Raw genomic sequence first — 27,930 nt, 5'->3', positions numbered from 1 at the left:
GATCGCTTTGAAAGCGATAAAGCGATACTGATATTAATTTATGCGTCGTTCGTCGAATAAATACCCTTTTCGGCTAGCGTACACAGCTGTAACGCTGATTTTTCTTCTTCAAACAGATCACTTTCAAGCTACTCCAAGCGGCTGAACGAACCCTCTCGCAATTATTGCATGATTTTTAAAACAAACCCGACCTCATCGGTTGAACCTAGCCTCGGATACGATATAGTATTGCCGCGTATTCGTTTACCTCAGCATTTGACGCGGGAAAATGAAATGAATCAACCGGACGAGCATTTCCCTTCGTCGGTCTCGAGTCTACCACGGTCGCGCGTTTGATGCATTCCAGAATATCAATAATTGACGACATCAATCTACCGGCCCAAACCCGGGCCGCACCAAACGGAGTACAAACCCCTTTTCGCTAGTCCGCGCCATTCACTCAATTACAACCCCATCATCCTTTAACCAACAAACGAAAAGGGATACGCGCGGCCCTGAATTCTTCTCCTTTCGGGACACGACGGCACAACCGATAAATGGGGGATTTTTATTCATCGTTGCATTTTTAATTAAAAGTAAATATTATTTCAAAGACTAGACCAACCACCCTCGGTTCTTCAGCCAAGCCATGTACAGGGTGTGCTCATGCTTTGTCGCGACGACAATGACGGCCGTGGTGATCATCGTTCCCTGGTACCGGGAATGCTGAGGGAAACCAAACCTGGGACGATTTGTTCTCGGTCTATTTGCGCAACAGATTTCGAAACGTATCCGAACGCAAACCAGCGGGCCGGACCAGCGAGACCATCTCACATCCATCTTAGTAACATCTCTTGCGCTACCAACGCCCACGTCACCCCGCTAGTAATGGATAATAATTCGTAGCCAATTTTTAATATTTAATCAACTCCCCAGGGACGCCACCGCAGCGACCACAGCCACAACAAGCGAGCGGCGAAACGAATCCGATGCTAGAACCGTTTATTAATCACCTTCCGCGTCGCCGGTCCTTCGGTTGCAGGATGCGTCTCGGGTGGATTGATTCGCCATCCGGAAGCAATATCTGACGCTCTGGCGCTCCGAAGGACGTGCGGCGCTGTTTGACGAAACCTTCTTGAGTTGGCTTCTTGAGATCTACGGCGAGGCAGATGGACGCCTTGGAAAACTCGAACTCATTACGCTCGCCGCAGAAAACTAGGGGAACGACGCCAGCAGACGGCTCTTCTGCCGACGGAAGCTAAAGAGCGCGGTAGATGCAAACTCGTAATGCGTCCGTGGGGACTACGGACGGTACCAGCCGGGTCACGGGCTGACGATTGGGCGGAGAGAGAGATAGAGAGAAGGGTTTTGTAAAATAGCAAACCGTAATGAAAATTGTCCCTTCTTCTTCCACCGAATCCGAATGCCTTTTCCCCAGCAGCTCAGAGCGCGCATTCAGAGGACGCAGCGAGTCTTAAATGAAGATGAAAGAGCGCCCGCGAGTGGGTTTATTAAAAGATCTAACAGCGGCGCTCGAAAAGATGACGAAAATGTGAAGTATTTATATGCGACTGTGTGCAGCAGCAGCCGGCGCCGGTGAAGGAGTTTGACGCCGCAAAGCAGGTTCTCCCCCGTCTTTGAAGATGATGGGATTTTGGCTTAAGATTCGCTGGGCCAACGGTTGGGCTAGCCGGATTGCAGTGCACTGGGAACGCCTGGACGAACGACCAAAACGAAGCTCTTGGACTAGCTTTGGGGAAAGCGTTACATCATGCGCTGGTTGGAGCTTCCGCTTTCGGCAAATCCAGTCACATTGGCACGGCTTGATAAGCCATTCTCGTTTTGCATCTTTAATTAAAGCCTTTGCTCGCACAACGGAGCCGGTTAATGGTTTTAAAATGGAAAAAAGAAGGCTCAAAAATAAAATAACAAAACCACTAGTCGAGGCAAAAACCACCAAAATCCTTCTGGTTAATCTTAAAGGATATAAGAGAAAATGTGGCGTAGTCCACGTATCCACGTAGACCTCAAACTCTTTTCAGCTTACTTACAATTTTTGTTTGACCAAAAACCATTTTTGTTTCGAAAGCAGACTCACTTGTTTCATCATCGACGTACAGGGACTGCCAGCGTAAAGCCCGTGTTGCGATTGTTTCGTGCCTAAATCGAATTCTTCAAAGGTTATAATTCGAGATGAAAGGATTTCCGTTTGGCATCGTCCGTTTGGCTAAAAAGGTAGTTCCATACTTCACCGACCGGTTGTAACGGGCTGCGAGAAAAATGGTGTGATTTGGAAGGCCTTTAGTTCTATTTAAATTCCATGCATTCCTCTAAATCCGCTCTTCTGGCCGCGTTGGCTAAGCCGAGATTAAGGTCAGCACCGTGTGTATGTTTTGTTCACTACGCCACAGGTCCAAGGATTCAGCTACGCTCTTGCGTCACGCTACAAAAGGGGCTCATCTCCACCACCGTCGAAGAGGGGAGTCAAAAAAGAAAGAAAGGGCCTTACACCGGCCCCAACCGGGCTTTCGATGCGTGCATCCAGCATGTAAGACTTACCGAAAAGGTGGAACGGGGTAACAAACAACCAAAAAGAAAGCAAAAAAAAAGGCTAAAAAAGGTCTTTTGTTTACGGTCCATCACTTTCCCATCGAGATTTCATGGGACGCTTCTCGGTCCATTGGCATCTGGTTCGGCGAGAAGCTTTTGCGAGAAGTGGCTCTACCCCAAGGGCGGTAGGGCACGGTAGTCACATACAGGCGACCCTTCCTTTCATTTCGTCCTTCGGGCTCCCGTTTTGGACCTCGCAAGCCCCCCCTGTCAGATGGGCGACATTAACGAAATGATGTTGTGGTCGTAACATGATACTCTGTATTTTTCCCTTTATTCTTGCTTCTTTTTTTTGTTTTTACTCAAACCGATCTCACACCGTTCGGTGTGGATTTTAAGTTCTTAGGTCTCCTCTCATTACCGGTCCCGTATGTGTGTGGCGTCGCTTCATCCGCGGCAAGCGCCCGTTTGTTCTCGTTCCTGTACACCGACCGGCTCATCTGCGAGGTCGAAGCGGATGCGAGTGCCAAGCGGCGAGGTGTCATGCCGCTGGCCGCTGACACATGTTCGGCAACGGACACGGCTTACGACACACTTTGGCAGCACTTCAAAGAGCAACAGCTTGCAAGAAGCGGGCCTTCTTTATAGGCGACCTACAGCCCTGCTCTAGTTGCACGGGTCATGATGATAGTAATATTGATATTGGCATTAGCAAGCTTCTGCTCCGAGCTTCTGTCCTTGCTGGTGGATGGGCGTCCTCTAGAGGGATTGTAAAAAAAATCCCCCCCCCCCCCCCCCGTTTGCTGGACCCCAAAATACATGAAAGACCAAAACTAATGAAGCCAAAACTAACAATCTACGCGAGAGGTTTTTTTTTATTCTTCTTTCTCCCGTTGTTAGCGTTGTGGGGCTTGTATTTGGGCACTGGCATGTAAAAAGAAAAAACCCCTCCCTGGAAAGAGGTCAGCGCTGGAGGGAGATTACATCGACTTCCTTTCCACGCTTAGACGTAAGCGAGCCACGAGCAAATTGCAAGGATGTCGCATGCGTGAAGGGAACGCTGCCGGGTAAAATGGATTACGACCCCGATAAGTGAGGCGTTTTTGGCGAGAAAGATTAATCACACCTTTTAGCATGTTTCGAGGTTGCGAGTGCATTTTTTCTCTCACTCTCTCTCTGTGATGTTGTTGTTGTTGTTGCTGCTGTTGTCGGGACGCTTCCTTTCGCATGCGGCTTCCCGTGGTCTCGTCGCAGGCGTTCGGTTACTACGGTCGAGCCCCCGGTTTTTCAGCCAACATTGTTCACACTTTGATGGCTTCATTCCTGGGAATCGCTCCCGCCCTGTCGGGAATGGGGTTGGTCACTCGGAAGGGGCTCTTTTTTTTCCTTTTTTTTTCGTTGATGCGCCCTTGTGGCCGTGCGTCGGGGAACCTCTCGAGAGGTTGCGAATATGTTTGGTCCCACATGCTCGGATTCCATTCGACGAAATGGCCCCGGCAGACAGGCAGACTGCACTGTTCGAATGCAATCTCACCTTCGGCGAAGAAGCAAATAGGAAAGCACGCAAAAGGAGCGCGCGCGTTCCGGACGTGCGGACAAAGGACCCGGGCCGGCTGCCGACGCACGGTAATCGAAATAATGAAGGGCAGCCGACGAGGCGGGAATGATGGGGACCGAGGCGCGCGCGCGCGCGAGCGTTTTCCTTTTGTGAAGTGGTTGGTCTGCGATCCGGAAGGAGCTGCCATGTTTTGACAGGGCTGTCCTGTGGTGACAATGTGTTGTCACGTCATAATGGACGGGTTTCGACTGCCAACGAAGTGGCGGCTGGCATGGGACCGGGCTTTAGCGTGCTGCCGGGGCGTTCGCATTTAGGCGAAATGAGTAACTGACGCCCGAAGAGAGCAAGAGCAAAAAAAGTTCCCGAAAAACTGTGGAATAAAAACGATTGCCAGGCGGTGTAAGCGGATAGGCTATTTGCAAATGTAAGCGATATCTCGCAATGGTGTGTTATAATAACCGTCCGCTAGGATGCGACGATCTTCGCACGCATTCGAACGCATTCCATGGGGTTTTGTTTCGCGCTGGGTGTTTTTCAGAAACCCAACACCTGCCGCAAGCTTTCCGAGAAATTGTGTTAAAGTTTTGCTTGAATTTTGTGAGAAATGTTTTTGGGATTCCTTCTTGGAATTTTCATTACCACTATGTCTTTAGTAGCTAGGTGCTATTTAGCGTCGGATTAAAACAACCAATGCTGGAAATTCAGGTACCCATTCCACGCAAGATATTCAACGAGGTCGTCCGCGGCAAAAAAAACAACCAGAACCTTTTTGCATGGCAGCGTTAACAAAAGAGGAAGTAATTTTCGACACCTTCGCCGTGTAAATCCAGCATTTCGATTTGAATTGCGACGCTTCACAACGCCCGGATGCGTCCTTTATCTCGATCGTCATCATTCACCGGAGAGCATCCCCGACGGTTGGAGATCTCGCGCGCCAACTTTCCAAATGAGCGCTGGGGAGCGTTCACACCGGGTTCTTGGCAACACCCGGCTAAAGGCGAATCACAATAGTTCGAGAGGGACTGTTTTGCTTGTGGAGCTCGTCTCGGTTGGTGTCTGCAACACGGTTGGTAGAAGCCTTTGCGAGTACACACTCCGGGACGTTATTTCACGGTCGCTCATGCATGGCCCACGAGGCAGTCTGAATCGGGACACGCCACCTACGGGCAGAACGATGACGATGGTGATGAAAATGCATCGCAAAAGCGAAACACAGCCGCAGCCGCAGAGGAATGCATCGAAGCGCGATGACGAAAAACAAAAAATGTAAACCAACCGACAGTGGCTTCCCGTACCATCAAATCGGAACATTGGTTAGTCGAGAACGGCTGGTTTGCCGCCCTGTGACTGATCGGTGCGCTCGAAAGGACTGGAAAATTAAAAGAGCTGGCATGGAAAATTGGATGCGTGGTAATGTTCGGGACAATTTTAAATGGAAGTTGAGTGTGCTCAAGAATCAAGCTGCGAATGCCCTAATGGCGAATGGGTATTCTGCTCGCACACACGCCAGTGGGTTGAGATTAATTCGCAAGCTTGAAAGTTGGTTTTTTTTCTCTAAAGAAAAACCACATCGATGCATCAATCTAAAGTCCATAAACGTAAAGCACTAGGTTGTACAACAAAAAAAAAGCCTCCAAAAGTGAGATGCATGAGTGCAGCATGCACAGTTTGAATGGATAATTAATTACCTGATTTGGTAGGAAGAAGCTTTCCACTCTCTAAATAATGCTTCAAAGCAGCAACTGAATTCGGGGCAAAGTACGCCAGCTGCCGGCAGTCGAATAGTTGCTAGCCATTAAGCTACCATTGACGGTCGTTTTCGCATCTGTCCTCATGGCATCACAGGGTGTTTTAACCTCCTCGATGTGCCAAAGAATCATCTCCACTTCACCGGCAAGACCTCATTCATGACGACTGGGTAGACAAAGTACAGAAATGAATTACTCTTCATTCATGGTCGTGGTGCCGGTTCGTGGTAACGTTGTACAGCTCCAACCAAAGCCCGGGGAATGGCGTCCCAGCTGCATCGGCTGCAACACTGGGCCAAATGGTCTCTTCGATGTAGTACTATTCAATCAAAAATTTTCCCCGAATCGTACCGTTTTCATCACCATGGTTGGTCATGTCGGTTCGTCTTTGTGGCATAAAGAAGAGAAAAGGATCGTTTTTTTTCTTCTTTCGACAAATCCCTAAGCACACCCTGCCCATTTTGGGGGCAGTCTTCGAAAATTCTCTTCGACCGATGTCACTGCCCAAGTGCTGGGCCGAACGTCATCGAATGCAATTCGCACTGCACGCTTTGCCAGCGATGGAGCTGTCTTGAATGGGTCAGTCAGCCGATGGGTGTAATTACCGCTCGATGGGACCGATTTTTGAATAGAATGTTGATTGAAAATTGAAGTCTCTTCTCGTGAAGCTTTTCCCAAGAGAATCCTTTCCTTGCGTTCAGTGAAAGCTGCATCAATCTAAGCGAAGGATTGCCGCTGGCAGCCAACTTCATTTTGGGATACAGTTTTTGGGTCTTGTGGGGCTTTTTTAGCAGAACTTGGAACGCATTTGGTTGGCATGTGATTTGGTCAGAATACAAACCGAATCGTTGTACCATTTTCTGGGCATAAAAGTCTTTGAATTGATGATGCAACTTTGTTACAACATGCTTGTTTTTCTGCCTCCATAGCTCGTGTTTCAGTTTATTCGTCAAGAGTTCAACGAATCTTGAAAGCCCTCTATTTATTTTGTCCATCGAGCTGACTTCGTTACCCATTATCTGCCTAGCACCATCGTCGACGTCAATGGCTTTACGACTCATTTATCTTCGATCGATTAAGCGCGGTGGTCGCAGCCATTCCGGCTGTGTACAAGAAGCTCCTGCTCGGCCCAACGTATCGTCCATCATCCATAAGCCACCCCGCAAAGAAAGCCGGTGCTTTCTGATGCATGAATTAGGACTGGACGAGATTAAGTGCGAATGAGCCAGCGCCCATAAAACTCCCTCTATTAACCATCTTTTCTATTAGGCCCAGTTTCTCAGAGCTCCCGGGCTGGGCAAAGGTCTCGAACGCCACACCTGGGTGATCTAAATGACCAGTGACTAGATTTTTTAAGGGGGAAGGAAGAAAATCTTTCGTGATTCTCGTTTCGCTTTCTTTTTGTTGCTCGCTGGGTCTCTGTAATGTATTTTTGGGAGGCCATTTCAACTTCATAACCATAACAATAACCGTAAAAATAAAAGCCACATAAAACTCGACGGCTGGAACTATGCTTTTCTCACCTTCAAAGAAGTGCGAATCAGTTGCTGCGACGTCGAACGCCTCCACCACCATTCGAGGTCATGCCACTGTGCCGTTTCATCTGCTCATCCATCTGAGACCCAGAATCAAGGTGTCATTTCGACGAACGTGGTGTTTATTTTTCCAGTGAAAAACGTGGCAAAACAGCCTCGCCGATTGGTTAAAGCTTCTTTTTTTTTTATTGCGATTCCATGGTTAAATCGAATCGAAAACTTGACGTCACGTCTGACTGAAGGAATTATCGATTCGACGGGTGTTATTTTTTTCTGTGCTGCTTCAATCTAACCTGCCAAACGTGCCAGCCTCTGGTGGATTTTCGAAGCAGAACACCTTTGCGGGTGTCATTCGGGCAAACGATGGCTTCATTCAATGTAGCTGCCTCGCGAAAATGAACTAAAAAAAACTCACCGCCTACTGCGTCAGCTCCAGCGCGCCTGGAGATGAGTTGATCCTTGTTGAACTTATTCCAGTGAGTCTTTCTGTCGTTCGACCAACAAAAAATACCACCACTAGCATCGTTCGTTACCATATGCGAATGACTAGCCGACCGACCGCTGGCTGGTCGACCGTCCGTCCGTCCGAGAAGAGGACGAATCTTCTCCAAACCTCACATTCCACGCCCGAAGGTGGAAAGAATAAAATTCAATAAGTCCCAATCCTAATCGAATTAGCGTTCCAATTAGCCGCCAACCTGCGGGAAATATGCTAATGAAAGAACGGCGGCCGGTTGCGTATCCCGCCGGAATCCCGATCAGCGTCCTGTCCAGCGCTGCCAACGCTGCCGAACAACCCGACTCATGCCAGCTTGGAGTCTCCCCGTTGCCCGTTAGAGACGTCCTACGCGCGCGGCTGGACGACGACCCCCCGGTGGGATTGCGTCGTTAGGGAAGTAACACGAATCGCGGGCGGCAAGGGATCGCGTTATTGGCGCTAACAATCTGCCGGATCGGATCCGTGCATCCAGCGTAGCGTCCAGCGTGGGCCATTCCGGCACCATCTAGCGACGAGTGACCGACGACGGCATCGGTGACCAACCAAGCAATTGCAGTGGTGTGGTGATGGGAGGAGATGGCACAACATAAAACGCACCCTCTCCCGAGCGCAAATGGACGCTTTTTCGCTGCCAGCGCGCCCGTAAGCGGTGGCATAAATTTTTATTTACCACTTGTACGTGGTGTCCCTGCTGGTGTCCTGCGATGCGGTGGGAAGGATGCGGTTGAGCCACCAGATTGGGCGCGAGTTGTCCACCGAATGTCCTGCGAAGTGTTCTATTGCCATTGGATACGCTCAAGCCGCTGGTGGGTGGAGTTTTTCCAAAGGGATTTAGATTTTTTAAGGACGAAAAGGTTTCAAGGGCTTTAAATGCAATCGGTTGAATGGTTTTCAAACGCCTGTTCAATCGTTTTCCCAAACCACAAGCAAATGTGTTAAAGCAAAATACTTTTCACATTGTCTGAAAATATTTTCAATTTTTGCCCAATCAACGCCCCTCTCAACGTGTAGAAGTAAGGTGTGTAAAAATGCCTAAATTGAAATGTGTAACAAAATGTACGTGCCGCGGGCTTTGTCCCTTCCCGAGAAGCGTTACGCTGGGTTCGACTGCTCGAATTCCACACAAACCATCTCCACCATGCGCACGCGTTTCGTTCGGCACCATTTTCCGGGGACATTTGATGGGAAATTTCCCCTCCGGCTTTGGTCTCGAATCACCTACGGGTTCATCATATCTCCCCTGCAAACAAGCACCAAATTCACCAGCCTGCCATATCGAATGACACCGGTTCACCGTGGTGGGCCGGAAAAATATCCCTCGCCAGCCGTGTGGTCGGAAAAACGTCCCACCCTACAGCGCACACGTATTGCCGCACGCAGGAGCAAGCGAGAGCGGGCGATGCTGAGCAAGCAGGACGAGCGAAAAGTGAGCGAATTTTCTCACTGTTCATCGCCATTCACTCATCCAGCCCGGTTCAGCTTCGGTCGGTGCTTCATTTCCCCTATTTGGCAAGCCGGAACCCGACCGGCTGGCCACGACCGTAGTCGCGGCATCGTCGTTATCGTCCCTAGTCGGGATGGTTTGCTAAACTCGCAGCAGCAGCAGCAGCAGCAGCCGTACACCGGTTGCGAGTACGCCCGTGACCAAAGCAGCGCCGCTGCGAATGCTGACAGGCTTCGAACGCGGAGTCAGTCTGCTTGGAAACTCGGTCGCGATCGGACGTCTTTTCGGTTCGCCTCGAGCGCTGGTTTGGTGGCCCGCTGCAGAGCAAAATCAATTCCCAAAGCCATCTTCGCCCGGTGTGCAAGGGGTTTTGGCTGTGTGTGTGTGTGTATGTGTGTTTGTGTCCATTTTACGTGTGCGAAACCAAACTCTGCTCCTTTCGAAAAGGACCTGGCGCCTTGCAAAAGGACCAGTTAGGCTTTCGCTCGGGATTGCGCGCGGACGTTTCGCCCCAGCGTCGTGAGAGTTTTCCGTGAGTCACGAAAAACAAAGCACACATTTTAGTGCGTTTCGTGGTAGGGTTTTCGTGTACGCGTTAAGACGCCACTGTGAAAACCTTTCAACAACCGTGTGACGATAGTGGCCTGTGTGTGAGAGGCATGACGCCAACGACAGGGAGTGAAATGCGATGCTCGAGCGCACCGTGAAACGTTCGTGGAAATAAGTTTTCCCTTCTGTGAGGCGTACGACAGGATATGGTAGCGTGGTGCAAAATCGCTTCCTGGAATTGTTAATCTATGCGAGACGCTTTGTCGAGTTTGAGTCAAGTTATGAACCGTTGCTCATCGAGATTCCACTAGAACACTGGAAACGGGATTCCTCTCGGGATAGCTCTTGCTGATGGTGGAAAACACCGGGAAGCATTGCTTTCAGCAGCCGGTTGTACACTGAGCGTCAGCCAGTTAGTTGAGGGCACCGTTTTCAACCTGCAATCACGCAAAAGTTTCCCACCGCGACAGCCGCACTTATCACGGCATGCTCAATGCCTAACATTCACCAGCGAGCAGTAACTTTCCCGTACGTACGGTACGTAGCTCGCTCAGCATTAACCCTGACCGAATAGAGATTTCGTGGTGCGCTGGTGGGGTTTTTCCCGAATCCACCGTGCAGCATCGCAAGGCAAAAAAGGCACAAAATTGAGTATAGCCGTGTAATCGGAGTAGCTCCAATCGGCAACCCGCCAGCCATTAGTTGCGTATGCACCAAAAACCCATGCCCTGCCGGCACGACGTTTCGGCAGCAAGGTGGCAACATTTTGCCATGACCGTGCACGGTTCGAGCCGGCCGCGTACGTTCGGTATTTAATTTCCCTTCGCGTGGAGCCATATTGATCGGAAGTGAAGGGCGCGCGAAACTTGGTAACCACTCAAATCAGTAGCAAAACCCGCGCGCGCTCGCGTTCCTTGTGTATGCCCGGCTCGTCCTGGCGGTCGTCCTTGGCCAGTGATTGCCAGTGTATCGGCCAGGTGTAACACGGGCATCAGGGAAGTGGGAATAGAGTGAAGCAGAAGAAGAAGAAGAAGAAAAAGAAAGCACCCGTACAGGTGTGTGAGCGGAGTGAGTGGCTGGAAATCCGACAAACATTACCACAATGTTACCAGCACCATCATCATCATCATCATCATCATCATCAACGCCGTCATCGCCGGCAGCGGCAGTAGGCCTGTCGAGTGCGGTGGCGTTTGCTAGCGTTCGGCCGTCCACGAGGATGCTGCTGGCCGTGGTGGTTTCCCTGCTGGCGCTCTGCCTGCCCGGCCCGGTGCTAGGAGATTATGAAAATACATGGAACTCGTACTACGAGCAGCCGTGCTGCGGTGGCACCGCCAACGGGCCCTTCCATCTGCGCCACCATGGAGGTAGGTTTTCAATTTGCTGATTTTCGCTCCCCAGCCGAAGAGCCGTTCGGGGGATTTGGGCTTTCCTTGTTTTGTAATAATTTATACCCACGTGCATTTATGGGTTCTATCGCTTTGTCTCTCTCTCGCACTCGCCGTTTCCCGTTTTGCGTTCGCGCGTTATCCTTCGTGTGTTATTTGCGAGCCTTAAAAATAAACCCGCCAGGACGCTGGGTGGGGGTCCCGAAACGCTAAGATACGCTGTGAAAGATGTGACAAAAAAAAACCCAGCACAAAAGGAAGAAGAGAAGAAAAAAAAACACCATCATCCTCGAACTCGCTCCCGGTCACTCCGACGCGAGTCCTTAACGGGGTGTGGCTTAGTCATCGTTGGAGGGCTTCGCACCATTTAGGGCCGCTTTGCTTGCCTAAAGGGCTCCCTAGGTTTTTAACACTTTTTTTTCGCTTTTTTTCTCTCTCTCTCTCTCTCCATTCTCCTCCCTCACCGTGTGCGGTGGTGTACTTGGTGCCCTTTTTTTTTTTCGAGCGATACACGCTTCTTGTACGCCCCTCCTTGGCAGGTCCAAGCCAAAATTGGAAAACTGCAACCAATATGCGCTTCCCGCGCTGCAAGGCGGAGCCGCCCGAGGTGATGGCCGAAAAGGACGTGCCGGGGAAAAAGCGGGCTCGCGCGCCATCATGCCATCGAGGCCGCAAGACGGCATGGAATGGTGCGAAGGTTGGCCCGGGGTTTTTTTGCTTTTGCTTTTGCTTTTGCTTCTCCTCGCATCATCAAACAACCGATCCGTACACCGATTGCGAAGGAAGCGGCGTGCGCGGTATAAAATCGTTCGACACTCGAGTCCTTGGACGAAAAAAGGGTGGGTGGGTCACGCTATGCCGGGTTGGGTGGCTGTACGGTGCTGCGGTGGATGGCATTGTTTAAGCGAACGAGCGGTGAACCCATCCTTGCCAGTCAACCAGCCAGCCCTCAATCAGCGTCCAGCACGTGCGTCCCGTGATACGGTATTCAGTTACCAGCAGGCTCCCCACGTTCGTGCTTTTCTTTCAAGGGAACAGAGCGAACGGTGCGATACGTAGGAAGGGCCTCGAAACGTGGACTCTGAAGAACGGGAGACGAACTTGGTGCTGAAAATAATGCAAAGCATGTGATGCGGCAATTGGTTGGATCGGTTTTTTAGGGTTACTTGAGCGAGTTGAACCACCATTAGGGAACCGAGCCGTAGGGTGGAATGCTCGCTGCACGATCTCGGAACCATTTTGCAATGTCTTTTACGATGGCTTCCACTTGTTAGGCCCTCCCACCGTGCGGTGTGTGTGTGTGTGTGTGTGTATGTGCGTTGACGAGCGAAAGGCGAAGCGATCCTTGGCGAACGTTGACCCAAACGTCACATTCAGCATCGATTGACACCAAGATTTATCGAATGATAATGTAATTAACACAAAAACTTACCGACGCACGTTGTAGCAGGTGCTAACATCACGGAGTGTATAGTAGAAGATTGATTGATTGAAGCTCGGTTGATTGTTGGAATGCGATTGATATTCGCTTCATGCGTTATAGCAAACGCACAGGTCGTATTCACTCACATCAATACTTGAAACTTAACTACCTAAAAGCCTATTTAACCTCGCTTCAAGACCCTACCATCAAGCTAAAACCTTAGTCGTACATCACATAACAGGAAGATTATTATCAAAACTAATGAGATAAAACGCAAGGCATAGCGTGTTATGGGACAAAACCATGAAAAAAAACGATGAAATGAGATTTGATGGGTAAAACTACTCATCAAACAAAATAATATACTACAGATTTGAAATAAAGACACGCTTTTCCCTAAATGAAATATGGCTGGATAGTAGAGGTAACAAATTTATTCTTTAATTTTACTGCAAAGAAGGTAAGACATTTATTTGAATGAATGAAATCAGCAACAACAGCGGCCGAACAAATGACCGAGATCAAAACATTTCTTTATTTTATAAAATAACGAATAATCAAAGGCACAAATCACAAAAGAACACTAGGAGCACTCGATACGAAACAGCGATTCTGGAACGAAAAAGAGAAAAACGTGTAGAATGGTTAGAACTGTTATTTTGGTAGCACTTTTTACAACAATTGATTAAGTTTTAAACAGTAATTTCAAACTCATACTGTAGCCTACACAAAACTAAAAAATTGATTGTTGCTGCATGAAAAAAAAGGATAGACAATATTATCTTCAATAAACATGGTTTATTCACATACGAAAACAAAATTTACCCACCTCGCGTGAGTAAATTAAACGAACGAACGGGAAATGCAAACTATGGGAAATGAAACATTCCTGGCGTCTCGGGATATGCTCGCCTTTTACACCGCTCGACCGGTTGCAAACATTCCGAATGCCTCCGGATGCCTAGCGAAACGCAATTCGTTATGTGCAAAATTCTCATACATCGCACCGGCACCTCGCAGTCCCAGGTAATTAATCTTGGAATTTACCGGCCCCCCCACACACCGAAGCCCGGTGGTGAAGGCTGACCCAACCATTTTCCACCCTTGAGAGCGTTGACGGTTTTTAAGGCTCCAACAGAGCGCCCCATTTGCCCCCGGGGCTAGAGGAGTGAAAAAGAAAGATATGTAACCTGAGAGCTATGCGGCCAGGCTTCATAATTGATTCGGGGCCGGAATTCAAATGCCCTAGCTGGCATCTGGAACGTGCACCATGGGAGATTTGCTCGAGGTAACAACTCTATCGCTCTGCTGAAGCAGGATCGCGAGCTTCGGTCATCGATCTGAACCGAGAGAGGTTGAATCATTCTACGTCTGCGATTCTACCGAATCCATCTCATCTCCACGGAAAGGCAACTCGTGTCGCTGTATTTTACACCCATTTTCGGTGTCCAGCCTCGTCCCAGCCCAAGCTCGTCCCAAGCCGATCAACCCCGACGAAATGCAATATCCGATTACGGTCCGGTGGCAGCAGTGTATCGGTGCTAAATGGTACCAATGGCCTCCGGCATTTGTCCGGCAGCCTGGCAGGCTGCAGTGCAACTTGAGGCAGCTATAAAACTAATTGCACCAGCTACAATGTGCAAAACGTTTTATGCCATTTTCTCGGCTCATGCTATCTCTCTCTCTCTCTCTCTCTCTCTCTCTCTCTCGCGTGCGCGCACACGAACGGTCAACCTGCTGCAGGTGTAGGAAAATGTCCTTCCTCCCAGGCACACCTGCAGGCGTCACCTCGTTCGCTCCCGTTCGTTGTGCTAAGCGTCTTTTCCCGGAATAATGGAAAACGACCGTTTTTCTTCGATTCGCTACCACCCGCTTTCGTGCGTCTGAAACCGGTACCGGGTCGAAGATAAGTCACTTAAAAAGGATTACGTTGGACTGCAGTCAGCAAAGCCCGTCCTTCCACTGGTCGTGCTCTCAGCTCCCCCCAAACAGGGTGCTGCTGCTGGCAGGCCTGCTGTCTCACCTGGGCGGACTTTTCCGGGTGAATTACGGCATCGACCACACGCGGGGGTGGGCGTTGGCGAGGTTGGCGAGCGAATGGAAAAGCAGGGAAACAAAGGAAATGGGTGCGCAGATATCGCAGCCCGTGGACGCATCAAGTGCAACGTGTGAAGTCCAGCTGTCCTCTGCCTGCATGTAAGCCGCAATGTTACGACCTGAAACCTTGCCTAGGTCGGGCTTTTTGCCTTGGGGTTCTCTTTTTCACCCACCCCCGCCCCCGGTAGCGCGAAAAATCGGACCAAGCACGTCGCAGGGCTTCGGCAAGGTTGTCTCGGGGTGCCCGATTCGGCCTAGCCAACGGGGTCGTGCGCTGGCAAAATACAGGTCATTAAGCCCCCTCGCTGGGAGCAGAGAGCGCACGGAAGCGCAGGCCGAGGTAAGGCTTTCCTTTTGTGGCCCTCGTGAAACCCCTTTTGGCAGGTTTGCCTGCTGACCGAGCGACGACCGTGCGCACAGTGAGAAAGCAGTTTTGTAACGTTTAGCATTCTTTAGCGCAAATCTGGCTCATGTAAACGGACCTCCAGCTAGCGACCAGGAAATGTCGTTTAGCCTTTTTGCCGACGGAAGGCGGGAAGAGAGCTTAGCAGTGTGTTCGAATAAAATCTGACAACGAATCTGATTAGCTGAAGAAAGCTACGGGACAACGCTTTGGATGCAAGCCGGAAATCCTCTTTAATTAACTAACGACGATGGGTGGTTTATCGTAACGAATGGAAACGATTTGAGAAATATGATATTGTTGATGTTTTTGTAGAATACTTCGACAAATGTTTCCACACACTAGTTCGATTTTATCAAATTACTGACAATTCCGGGTTGCGATTATTCACTATATCAACTCATAGAAGCCTTATCGGCTTCAACTAACTACCCAGCCTTTGCTGAAGAGTGTCTGCTTTGAATTCATATCAACTTCATCCTCACTGTACGATCGATTGAACAAAAAAAAAAGACTTCTTCCCACATTGATAGCACCTCGTCACGAGCCAAAAGTCTCATGTCTCTTTTGGCGATCGAAACGACTCTCAATCAGACACCCGCGAAACGATGCCACGATCATAAACTCATAAACGGCGATGATGTGACCAGAAGCAGCTCGATAGAAGATAAAAAAAAATGCAAGAAAAGCATCGCGTCATATTCGCTCCACTTGTTTCGTACCGATGATCCAATTTCAGACTCGATGCCCGATTCGTGATCAAAATCTGGCTCACGCATCACATGTTCGCGCTGATAATTGGCCTCCGGTGCGATTTTGGCGTGCCTTTCGGTGCAAAATGGAGCCGCCCGGTGGTTGACGATCATAACGGATTAAGAACGGGCTCTCGGGAGGACGGAGTTGAGTCAATTTTGAGCCTCAATCAATCACTGTCCGCAAAGGAAACGAAACAATGCATCTGCCAGCATGCCCGTCGGTTGATGTTGGTTTTTGGGCACGGCTGATTCGCGACAGATGCCGTCCGTCGTTGTGTGGTGGCTGTTTTCTTTGGCGCTTTGGCAGAGAAAACGAACCACCCGAATGTGCATTCGAATTCGACCGATAGAATTTTTGTTCGTTGCATTGCCGAATGCCGCTGACGCACAGCTTGCAGCATTGCGTTTTAATTAGTCTTCGGGGGGGCTGAGAATCACAGCCTCATTTTTGTTCCCAAATCAAACCCCACGTGAATGCGGCATTCCTTCCGACGATGCGACGACGACCAACCCACCGACCTGCTTGCGACTCGAGCGACATTATTTTGATTCGCTAGTCGAGATTGGCATTCAGTCCAACTGATTGTTGGAATACTTTCGCGTTCACGAGCGAACACGAGCTCGATTGGTGAAGCTTTTCTCTGGAACGCGGTACGTGGGACATGAAATTAAAATACCTCACATCCGCCGTCACAGCGGTGCATGGACGCTTTAATTTCCGAGCTGCAGTTTCGGTGCGCTGGTGACCCGGCGCTGTAAAAATCCACCCCGGCGCTGCTAACCCCCGTGGTGGAATGTTTTAGAAGCTTTCACTTCACCACCCGCTGCTGACCGAACGAGAATGGTGGTACGCGATCGTCAACGGAGCACGAAACGATTCACCACGCCATTGGGCGAAAAACGAGCTTCACCGCAATCGAGCGATGGATGGAGCACATTGAATCATGCTACCAGCGACGCGGCCATTCGCGAGCACTTTTCATCGCTTTTCGCAGCGCGTTCGGTCGTATATAAGATTGAACGAGAAGGGCGCTTTTTTTTCCACTCCCACCGTGTGTGTTTGGCTTCATCTGTGATACGTTTCGTTTTTTTTTCGATTTTCGAGGACGAACGGTTGGCACGGATTGCCGGACCACTCGTCGGGTGTGTGTGTGTGTGTTCATTGCTGATTGAATGGTGCGAAAAGTGTGTGCTTCAGCATGTTTTAGCCATATCGTGTCCATGCTAAACCGAACAGCTTTCGGTGAAGGAGTGCGAGCTCGCTGATAAAATGGATTAAGAACCAGTTTTTTCTTATGCTCTAAACTCAATTAAAATTGTTACCCGCTCTTCGTGAGAAGCAAAAGCAGCAGCGATTTGGAAGGGTTTTCTAATTCGATCCGTTTCTTGTGTTTCGTCTACTTTGCGTGAGTTAGTGCGCTGTGTGTGATTGGCACCGAGCGAAGCATTTGCACCAGCACGTTTCTGTTTGTTATGGTGAAATTTCGTATGGTAACGAACCGCTAATTAAGTGAGCTGAAGCCACACGAGCTCACCACTGCCCTAAAGCCACAGAATAACTTCACACTAATTAATACCGTTGTAGTGAATCAGCAGGCTGTTGTTAGACGATTGGTTAACCCACGGTATGCAAAAAGGGCGCGTTCGATTGAAGCAAAACATTTCGCACACTTGGCGGTTCGATTTGTAAAACCAATTTACAGGCATTTGCCTTGCGGCAAATGAGCTTTAATATGGATGTTTCTAATGGATGTTCAGAAAATTACTAGTAACGTATGGTAACGTATAGTAACGTATCTGTTCATGTTTGGATAACGTTTGCCTATCGATCGTGAAATGTAATGAGAATATATTCATGGCGATGTAAAATTTATAACGGACCCTCTTGTCGAAACGATACGAAACTTCCCAATTCTGTCTCACCTTTGCGATCTCGCACTAATCCCACTGGCTGCAGTTTAGAAGCGTGCGCAGGCAGCGCTTCCCAACCGTCGATCCAAGGATCGTGTTTACCGAGAAGTTTGCACTTTGGCACACCGGGTTTTTGGCGAAAGTTTTCCATCACATCGCGTAAATTATCCAGCCGCACGCTTCGCCGGCGCTTCAGTTGCCATAAAAAGCTACTCAATTTCCTCACACTTATCTGGCGAATGCATCCATGTGAAGCCATCAAAACGATACTCTGCGCTCGAAGCGCTGCAAATTTAAACCGACTAACGGCATCGAGGCACGAGCCAACGCGGTGGATGATCCCCATCGCCGGTCGGGTCGGAACGGGCCGTTGTGATATTCAATTAAATTTTCAAAACTTTATTAAAGATGATCTCATAAGACGGCCGTCTCGGGGAAGGGGGGGCTAGTGGGTGGGCCCGAAAGCTCGAGTGTCGGGTGGAATAGTTTTGTCACCCCCATTAGACACCCTATCATCGAGGTGACCGGTGGAAACAGCTTCAGTCCTCGTCGTTGCCCAGGTTCTGCTCGCTCTCTGCCGCCGCTGCTGCTGCTGGAGTGAGTTTTCGAGGATAAGGCACTAGTTTTAAGGCGACACCCGGGCCGGTGCTGAAACCGGCGGCTTTTATAGCAAAAGATTTGTTTAGATAGCGCAAACTTTGTGCGACACACTTTGGAGGTGTCGAGCTCGACGCATGGTCAGGATTCACGAGGCTTCACGGTTGTTAAAGCGAGCAGGTTCGCAAGCCTTCCGGATCTCGAGCGTGCCGAGAAGCCTCGGGAAGCCGATAAAGAACACGGAACGGGTGGCCTTGTGGGGCTATTTGTTTCTTCCAAGCACACTCACTTATCCGATTAAAATAATTGCTAGCCGACGGGAGTTATTAATGAACCGTGAGTATGAGAGCCAGCTGGGAGTGGGACCGCTCGTTTAAAGATGATCTTAAACCCGGGCGCTAAAGCGAGACGAAGGGAGAAAAAAAATATTATTTTCAGCTCTCTAGGACACTTCGTCCACAAGGCCACAGGGTTCCTGAACCACCCGCCAGCGAAGCGAACCTACACGGGTTGTGTGCAACCGGCGTGTATGTGTGTTTAATTAAATTTCGCTCCATTTTGTGGGCAACCTGCAGCGAGCTCGTTTTCGCAACAAATGCCCCGCAGAAGGGCTGTAAATTTGCGTGGCAAATGGCTCGGAAAATCTTCTCCCCATTTGATGTTTCCCATCGGTGGCGCGGGAAAACCGGTGGGGGGGGGGGGGGGTGGTGGCTGAGTGGGCCAAAAAGGAAGCGCAGGGAAAGAATGTTCCGTGTTCCAAGATGCTTCGGTTTTTGCGCACGCATGACTGCAGCAGAGCGGTAATTAACTTCTGATATCTTCTCCGTTCCAGCCGAGCGGACTTCCAGGACGAGCGTCGGGAGCGGGCGAGGTTGCCTTCGCATTTTGAAGAACGATCAAATCGAGCGCTCGGGCGTTGTGGGTGGTGGAGGATTAGCTTGGTGTGGGTGCACGGCACACGGCGAGCAAAAGTCAAATCTAGAGCGCTCGGATGCTCGGAGTGAGCGCACATTTGCACATGCTTCGCTAACGGGTCCTCGGGGAACGATGAAGCGCCGCATAAAAGCTTGGTCGGATTTCCCGGGATCCTCGTGCGAAGCTTTCTGGCTCGCTGGTTGTACGCGGGCGGAAGAAGACGATTCACTCGAACGCCTCTAGACGATAATACTTTTCTGAGAGCAAATGAATGGATCCCCTGCTGGCGATAGCGCACCATCGATGATTGAACACTATGTTTTCAATTTGGCGCATCGGATCGGAGTCGAGCTGTTTGGTTTTCATCTTGAAAGGTTTTTTCTTTTTATCTCGCCGCATACTTCTCGCCAACGCCCCAATCACACAAGCAAATGGGGCAGTCTGTGGGCGTCATGGGATGATAAAGTACCGAAGGTTTTCGTGCATCAAACGACGATGCCAGTTGGTCACCCATGAAGCTCTCCACCTAATGGAAAGGCAGCAAGCATCGTAAAGAGTTTTGCTAGGAGTTTTGCTCTAAAAAGCACATATTTATTTAATGTCATGTATCATTTGCTTCATAGATCGGAGCCTTTCTTCATGAATGAGTGAGTTTTGAGCCCCTTTTGGACGGGGTATCAATCGGTATAGCTTGTCGCACTAACTTGCACAAGAAACGTCCTTGTGCGAAAGCGAACCTTGAAATAGACCTGCCAGCTTTAAACTCGCTAGCACTCATTGCTTTCCGAGCGTCAGGAATGCTTTGTGCCTTAAGTCTTTTAATGAGGTGTTTATTGGGCCATCGCAGCTAACCGTTGCGGATGATGGATGAAGAAGCGTTGAAATACATTCTGACGAACGCTCTCCCAATGATCGTCACGACGTGGGAGCGAATGAACGCCCACAATAGCTCGGGTGAGAAAAGTGAGTAATGAAAGGAAAATATTTTGCTGCGCAGCCATAAACATGGCAGCCAATATTGGCCCCACGCGCTTTCTTTTATTTTTTTGTCCTTACGGGTAGTTAGCGTTCGGTACGGTCGGTAGCTTGCGAGCATCCAACAAAGTCATTGCCATTACCCTCATCATTGAACAAACAGAACGAAGCAGAAGTGACACAAACCGTACAACTGTTTGCTGGATTCATTCGGTGGGAAGGCGTTTTCATCATCCACCTCGAAAAGATCAGCACCATCAGGTTAATGAACATCCGCCCGCCCGCCGGGAAGTGGCACCATCTTGCCCAGCGTCCTTATGCCTTACTCGCTGCTGAGAGCCAACCAGGCATGTACGGCTGCTGGCCCTTTCCATGCTTACCGCTGTGGTAGCGTAGCGAAGATTAAATTAATTAGAATAATTTTCATACCCCAGCGCGTGCACCCTTGGTGCCGCGTGGAAGCGCCTTGGCGTTAAGCTTGTTTGTAAATGTATCGTAGACTAGTTTCCGGACAGATGAAGCACGGCAAACGAGTCCCGGCATATGTTCCTGTTTGTCGCGCTAGTAGCAGTTTTTCGTCCAGCGTGTAGCAGCCACCAGGCGTGGTCGTGGGGGTTTGCAAGAAAATGGTTGCGGTTTTTGCCACCACAGCGGACGCCCTGCTACCCATCATCTTGCGCCGCGGTGGCGTTGTTTTAGATAATTGAAGCAAGTGACAACGTCCCACAGGCACAGAGCCGGCGACGGTGAAATGGTGTTTTTTGTCCCATGGAGACGCATGGTGCTTTGTAGAACGCGCGTGGCCCTGCAACACGCACAGCGAAACAAGAAACCACAACATGACAATGGCGCCGGGCCCGACGTCTTGCTCGCAGCCTTTCGCTCTCATCCTACGACCCGTCGCGTTGGCGTAGCGTAGCGCATAGTGCGAGCATAAATCCTCTTTTCAAACAATAAATATTCATGCTGGTTTAGCATCTAATTCAATTTCGGGTTACGTGGCATCCGGGTTCGTTCTGCCGTGGCACAAGCTGCATGCTCGTGTAGCCTGGACTGGAAAACTCCCAAGCCCTCACCCGAGCGGGTAACAGAAGGTTTGCCGGCGTTCGTTTCTCGTAATCACTCGTGGAAATGCGACGGGTTGTGGATGGACGCGGACCCGCGTACGGGGAGAGAAAACCACGCAAAATCACACCAAATGGGAATAGATTCTGCGTAAGTAAGGATTGTAGCAAAAAAGTGTAATTTGAAATTAAATTTATTTCGCGACCGCGCGCCCTCCACGCGTGCTTACCCGCTGGTACGCTGGGAAATGGGAAATGCTCATAATTTCAAATCCAACCAAACTTAGGAATAAGTTGGATTAAGCTTAATCAGAACATATATGTATGCAGCGACGTGATTTATCGCTGCAAGAACCTTGCGCAGCAATCATAATGCCTCAGTTCCTGGTGAATAATCTAGCTCGAAAAGAAGATTTTTCTAAACAACACTCGTAGTGTGGAAAAACCTACGAAATTTGCTCGTTAAATGTACGCCTTATAACCTTAATTTATGCTATTTAATCATTTTTATCAATGTTCATAAATTTGATACAAACAATGTTCTACATTTGTGGAAAGTTCATTGCTGGATGATTGAAAGTGATAGATCCCTCGAAACTTTTCGCAAATCTCTCACTATCGCGATGAGTATGATTAGTTTTCTAAAGCACTTGATTTCATGCTTCGCGCAAACATTCTGAGCTATGAAGAGAATACACAGCTCCGTGTAATCGCTCTCGAAAGCGTGTACGGAACGTGAACTAGAAGCCACGTACACGGCTGTTATTGTTAGCCGATTCGGTGCATCAACCCTTTCTTCTCATCCGTTTTTCCCGCGTTCTATGCGCGCGTTTACCGGACAAATGTCAAACTCGACCATGGAACCTAGGGGTTGGGGTCAAACGAAATTAAACAAATCGAGCTCCGGTCACTCTACCGGCGCCCGTTCTCCAACGTTTCAGCACATTTCCGCTCACTCCATCCGCCGGACAAGATAAAATCAATGACAATGACAGAGGGCAGAGCGCACTTTGGCGGATGTCCATGACTCACCACTTATGCGATGGCGTCCACCCACACACCGCTAGACGCCCGTGCCAAGAACCATCATCCCGGGCGGTGCTCGAGTACAAATTTGCACGTTCGCCAGGACGCCGCCCAGTGTCAGCGCCCGGCGACAGAGTGGAAAATCTGTCACCGACAGCACGCACGGGTTCGCGAGGCCAGAAAGAGAGAGAGAGAGCGACTGGTGGCGCAAAAATCGGCACCCACCACTTCATTTCTTATTACACCCGAATGACAACATTTCGAATTCCGAGCTTCCGTGTCCGTGCCCGTGCGCCCGTTGGTGGTGGCTTTAAATGACGCAACTGGAAAACAACTAATCAAAATTCAAGTGCTGGCAATGGTCGGGATTTGATAAACAAGCGTCCTGCGCTGGTGCCGCTTGTCGTAACCGAGCGCTCCCACTGCCATTGTCGTGGAAAATGGGTGGGCTGGGTGGATGAATGTTTAGCGTCAACAATTGAAAACGCGGTTGCGGCGAGTTCGCGGAGTTTGCCACTCGAACAGTGGAACGGGCGTCGAGCTGGATGTCCTGTGGAACGGACAACGGGTAAAACCGCTCGGTTCTATTCTGTGAATCCGCACGTCTACCCACCCACCGCATCCCGTGCCGTACGACGCCCTTCGCTCGTTAGCGAAGGGAAAGCGCTGTGAAAGCCGAAAACCAACGAACCGAACCGATCGGAACGGAACCGCGCCGGAACGTGCGAACACCGTAAAACGAATTCACGGTTGCTGCATCTTGCGTGGCAGCGGGGCGTGATGAAGTGGTGGGCTGAAAAGGGAGCGTTAAAATTAAACCAACACTGATCGATTTTTTTTTTCGTTGTTGCTGCTGCTCCACACCCCACCGGTTTGGAGTGCCATTTTCCTTTCCAAGGAGGTCGGCTTTCGCCAGGCATTCGAGCGTAAAACGCGAAGTCCATCAAGTGTGGTTGACAAAATTGAGCGGTGGTAGCGGTGTGCTGGAAATAAAAGCGTAGAACGATGGCTGGCGGCTAGCTCGGGACAAGGGAAGCAAGCCGAAAGGAAAACTTTACTCCCGGTCCCGGGTCTTCCGGGCCAGATGCTGGACACCTTCGTCCGGAGTGGGTGTCGGTTCGCGCCTTCAGCTGTCACTAATTCACTTGGACTGTCGTTCTCTCGCTTTCTCTTCGTTCTGGATGGTGCTTACACACCCTCCCACACACACACACACACACACACAAGTTCAAGTGGACACTTAAATGGACGGTCGAACCAGTGGGGAGGGGATTATTTCAGTAACCTTCCGCGAAAATTATAGAACTCCCACGGACTAACGCTGAGAAAAACGCGAAACAATGGCCCCGACGCGGACCATCACGAGCTTCTTTCGTCGTGCTGTTAGTTGGATGGCTGGGTGTTGGGCTTTACGATCCCCGCCCTGAACGTTGGTCTGCGTCAGCGAGATGCTAATGATGTTACGTGCCTTTGCCGAGCGCGAACGAGTTGCGTTGATTGTGCCGGGTGGCGCATCAATCGCGTCCGCTTTCGGAAGTGAGTCGCCCGGCTACCGGAAGCGGTGTTGCAAACGGATGAATGGCAGAAGGGCCACGCTTGGGGAAGAACACACACACACACAAAAAAACCGGCAAAAGCAAAAAAGGCGATCCCCACCATAAAGCACGAAGGAGGTAGAAAATGAGCGAATTCAAAATCCCACCAGCGGAAGAAAAAACTTTCTTCATTTTCTGCTTCATTGACGAGGCGGCATCGGTTGTGCGTGTGTCTACGACGAGACCGATAGAGAGAGAGAGAGAGAGAGAGAGAGAGAGAGAGAGTGAAAGAGATCGGTTTGAAGAAAGTGCCCCCACAGCAAGTGCGGCCAAGGATGGGCACCGAGTGGGCACAAAACGAAGCGACCGGTTGTGTGAGCGTGATGAATGGAAAAAGGGCGTCCGGTGGAAACGAACGACGGCAAAACCGATCACAAAATCTGTTTTCCTCTAAGAAAGCAGCTAATGGGACGGGATTGGTGTCGGCTGGGGGGGGGGGGAGGTGGGAAAAAAAAAAACTTTGAGCGATGGAACTTTCCGGGTGACATCTTGCGGCCCGCGGGAAAGAAAAGGGACACCGAAGGGATGGCCGCATCGTGATGAGAATAACGAAACAAAAAAGCGAAGCGAAACATGGGTGAGAGCAACGAAAAAGAGAGAGAAAAAAAAACACAGCATCAAAATAAATAACTGACGTCAAAAAGGACCACCAAGCGCAGGTGTGTGAGTGTGGGTGATTTGTGTTTATTTTTTTTTTTTTCGAATCGTATCCTTCGCACGCAGGAAAGGCAAAAGGTACGAGCAACAAAAAAAAAAAAAGAAACACTGCACATTAAAAGCTGCTGATGGACTATCGAACACAGCGGTGCAAGTGAGTGAAGCGAATAATAGGAGTAGGGGTGCAAGAAAAAGCCCCCCCCGAAAAAAAAAACACAAGGAGCAACCGAACGGCGATGCCGAAAAAGCGATGGAAAAAGTTTTGATCTGTCAATTTCTAACAATTTCCGCCGCAGACAGAAAATCGCCCACGCTCATCGCTCCACGCGGGTTAGAAAGGGGCCACCGACGGAGCGACGACAAATGATCTCCAATCCTGTCCGGCTGGTCGACGATTGGCTGGAAATTTGGTTCTGGGAACCACTTGGGGGCTACCACCTCGTTTTGACATATTGATACCGCAAGTGGTGAGAGAGAGAAGAAAGAAAAAAAACGCGAGCCCCTTCTGCCGGAAGTGCGCAAGGAAGTGCGACACTATCCGGAACTCGTGACGTGCGCACCCTTCGAAATGATTGGTTATTTATGCAAGGTGTTGACACTCGAGAAACATCGATTCCGGCGGGCGGGATTGTTTATCGAAAAAGTCCACCAATTGGACGTGTATTATGACAAATGATGGAGCAACCGCAACCGATCGACTTTTGCCCGAGCGAAGGGTGAGCTTCCTTTTCTACTGCTCTTCGCTTGGCGCGTGAAGAAATTTATCATCCCGACGATCCCGGTGGACGCCTGCCAGTGTCAGACGGATTCGAAAAGGAACTTAGTTCTGCCACAAATGGGAATCGGTTTGTCACTCGGGAACGAGGGAGTATTCTTTTTACGCCGATTCTTTTTACGCCCCGGGTGTGCTACACCGAAACGGGATAATAGAATTCAATATTGGCTTGTAAACATGCAGCGGAAGCCGTGCCTTCAACGTGGGTCATCTCCACCGACGCCCGGGATATGGTGATGAATTTGTTCATACCCACTAGCTCACTCGCGTACGTCTGTTAGGTGCGAACTCTGTCTATAACTGCACGCGCACCCCATCCGGAAGGCGGCGAATTTGGAAAGCAGGCGGCCCAGTGCAACAAACTTATGCATAATGTCATTTCCATGCGCTCGGCTCGTGGCGCGACTCACAAACGCCGGTGCAACGAGCCGGCTTTCACGCGTTCTGCCGCTGTCAGCTGCCTAGTGGGAGGATGCACCACAGCCGCTTTCGACGTGCACATGTGCATCCTTTCACTGGGGGTGGGGGGGGGGGGAGTGAACAAAAAAAACACAACCAGTCATCCTGTTTTGACAACTGGCTTACTTCAGCCCGCACACGCTGGGCCGGTTTTTGGGGTGGTTAGGCTCGAAAAAACTTTCCACCTTCTCATCGTGCCTGACTGTCGGCCACCCACTGGTTCGTCCTTTCTCCCAACCGGCAAGTACTTCCGGAAATGGTGCATGTACATCCTGCTGCTTGGATGGATGTGTGCGAGTGTGTGAGTGTGTGTGTGTGTGTGTACGTTGGCTCACGGTATTGTGACGCTCTTGCCTTCCATCAATCCAGTCTGGCAGGACTCTTTCGCTCTCTCTATCTCTCGCTCTCTTTCTCTTTCGCTCATTTCGATCCTGGTGTTTCTGCCTTCTCTTCCGCCCACCCCTCACTCCCCCCACACCCTTCCGGCCAATCTCGAGTGAATGGTACACTTCCTGCGTCCCTGTGCGTCCCACCAACGAGCGTCGAAACTACCACCCTTTGCACAATGCATTACTGCTGCAAATGCCACCGCCAGGAGTGACATTTCTTTCCTGCCGCAGGCTCCAAACCACTCGCTCCATCCGAAACCCGGACCACCCGGCCAGGCAGGGAGGGATGTTTATCCTTCCGTCGGATGTTGTTGTCGTGTTTTTTTCGCTACTTTTCCTTCTCTTACTGCTGCTTCTGCTGCTGCTGCTGCTTCTGTGGCTCGCCCGACGGCGTTCCGTCTTGGCCCGGTGAGGTTTTGCGGTGCGGAACGCTCGAGGACTTTCCGACGGTGCGCACTGACCACCGTTGCCCCTCGTCCCTTGCACCAACGTCACAACGTTCGCGATGGACACGCTCGTACGATTACAGTAAGTAAACAGAGCAAAACACTTGAAAAACAATTACACTCTTGCTCTTACTGCTGGGAGGTGGACGACGACGACGCGTCCATTTTGGGGAGGTTGCCCAACCGATTTGAATACGCCGTTTCGGACCCGGGTCTGCCGTCGAGTTGGCCAGCGCCCGACCGGTGCTTTGAAGGATAAATTGGCTGTCAGCTGTCAATGGGTGGTCAGTGCCAACCAGTGGCATGAGCCATGCGAGCCGAGCTGTCGTTTTGCGCTCGTCGAGGTCCAGCTCTAGCCCTCCCGGGTCCTATTTCCACCACTGGACGGCCAGACTGACCACACTCTTATGCACCCTTTGTGCGGGCGGAAAGAATACCTTGACAAGGGTTGCCTGCCAGTCGGCCCATGCTTCCTTTCGTGCTCGTAGGATCGTTTCCCAACCATGTGCCTTGAAGAAGTGCACGATTTAACGGGCACCGTGAGGAGCGAATGCTGTTGCACACACACACACACTCGTTGGCCACTTTCCATTTCCCTTTTTTGTGAGTTTGTCCGGCAAAGAGTGGAATGGGGTTTCCATATTTCTCTTTTTTTCTCGAGCAATCGGTCGGCAGTATCAAGCATGCCGACGCTCGACCGTTCTCGGAAAAGCAATACCAAATGCGGCGCTTCCGTGTGCCGAAAGGATGTCCTGAAGGTAACGGATCGAGACGAAATGAATCAAAACTCTGGCATTTCGTTTACCCCGATCGCCTGCCTATCCTGTGCCCGCGGGCCTTTAGGATGCCGAATGAATTCCTTCTTGACCAGCCTGGACCTGTTCAATGGTACCAGCCCAGCCGTTTGGGGACCCCATATGGACGGGGACCCTCTTCGCAACATGCACATCCTTAATCGAATGCAAATAAATCCATTTATTACCCTGTGGTCGTTATTATTTATGGAAGATTATGTCAACTGAATTTATTCGCTGTGCCGTCGAGCCGCTGGCAGGCGGAAGTGCAGATTCACCTCCAGAAGCGAAATGCGCGTGGTCGCTCTTCTTTTTCTGTGCCTTTTACTGAGGAATGGGTCGGAAAAGTCCGGGCTTTTTCCAGGGCGATGGGCGAACGCAGTAATGTTCGCCGTTGTT

At 50.2% G+C, this 27,930-nt stretch overlaps 1 protein-coding gene across 1 annotated transcript in view; it reads left to right on the top strand.

Moving 5' to 3' along the window:
- The first annotated feature begins 10,964 nt into the window (after positions 1 to 10,964).
- Positions 10,965 to 27,930, top strand: part of LOC128724593 (semaphorin-2A-like) — a 73,925-nt gene continuing 56,959 nt past the window's right edge. The window contains exon 1 of the mRNA XM_053818317.1: positions 10,965 to 11,229. Coding sequence (XP_053674292.1) covers positions 10,965 to 11,229 — 265 coding nt within the window. The remainder of the gene's footprint in view (positions 11,230 to 27,930) is intronic.

This window comes from Anopheles nili, chromosome 3 (genome assembly GCF_943737925.1).
Source record: "Anopheles nili chromosome 3, idAnoNiliSN_F5_01, whole genome shotgun sequence".
In the NCBI taxonomy this organism is placed as follows: Eukaryota; Metazoa; Arthropoda; class Insecta; order Diptera; family Culicidae; genus Anopheles; species Anopheles nili.
This window is presented reverse-complemented; position numbering and strand designations above follow the sequence as displayed.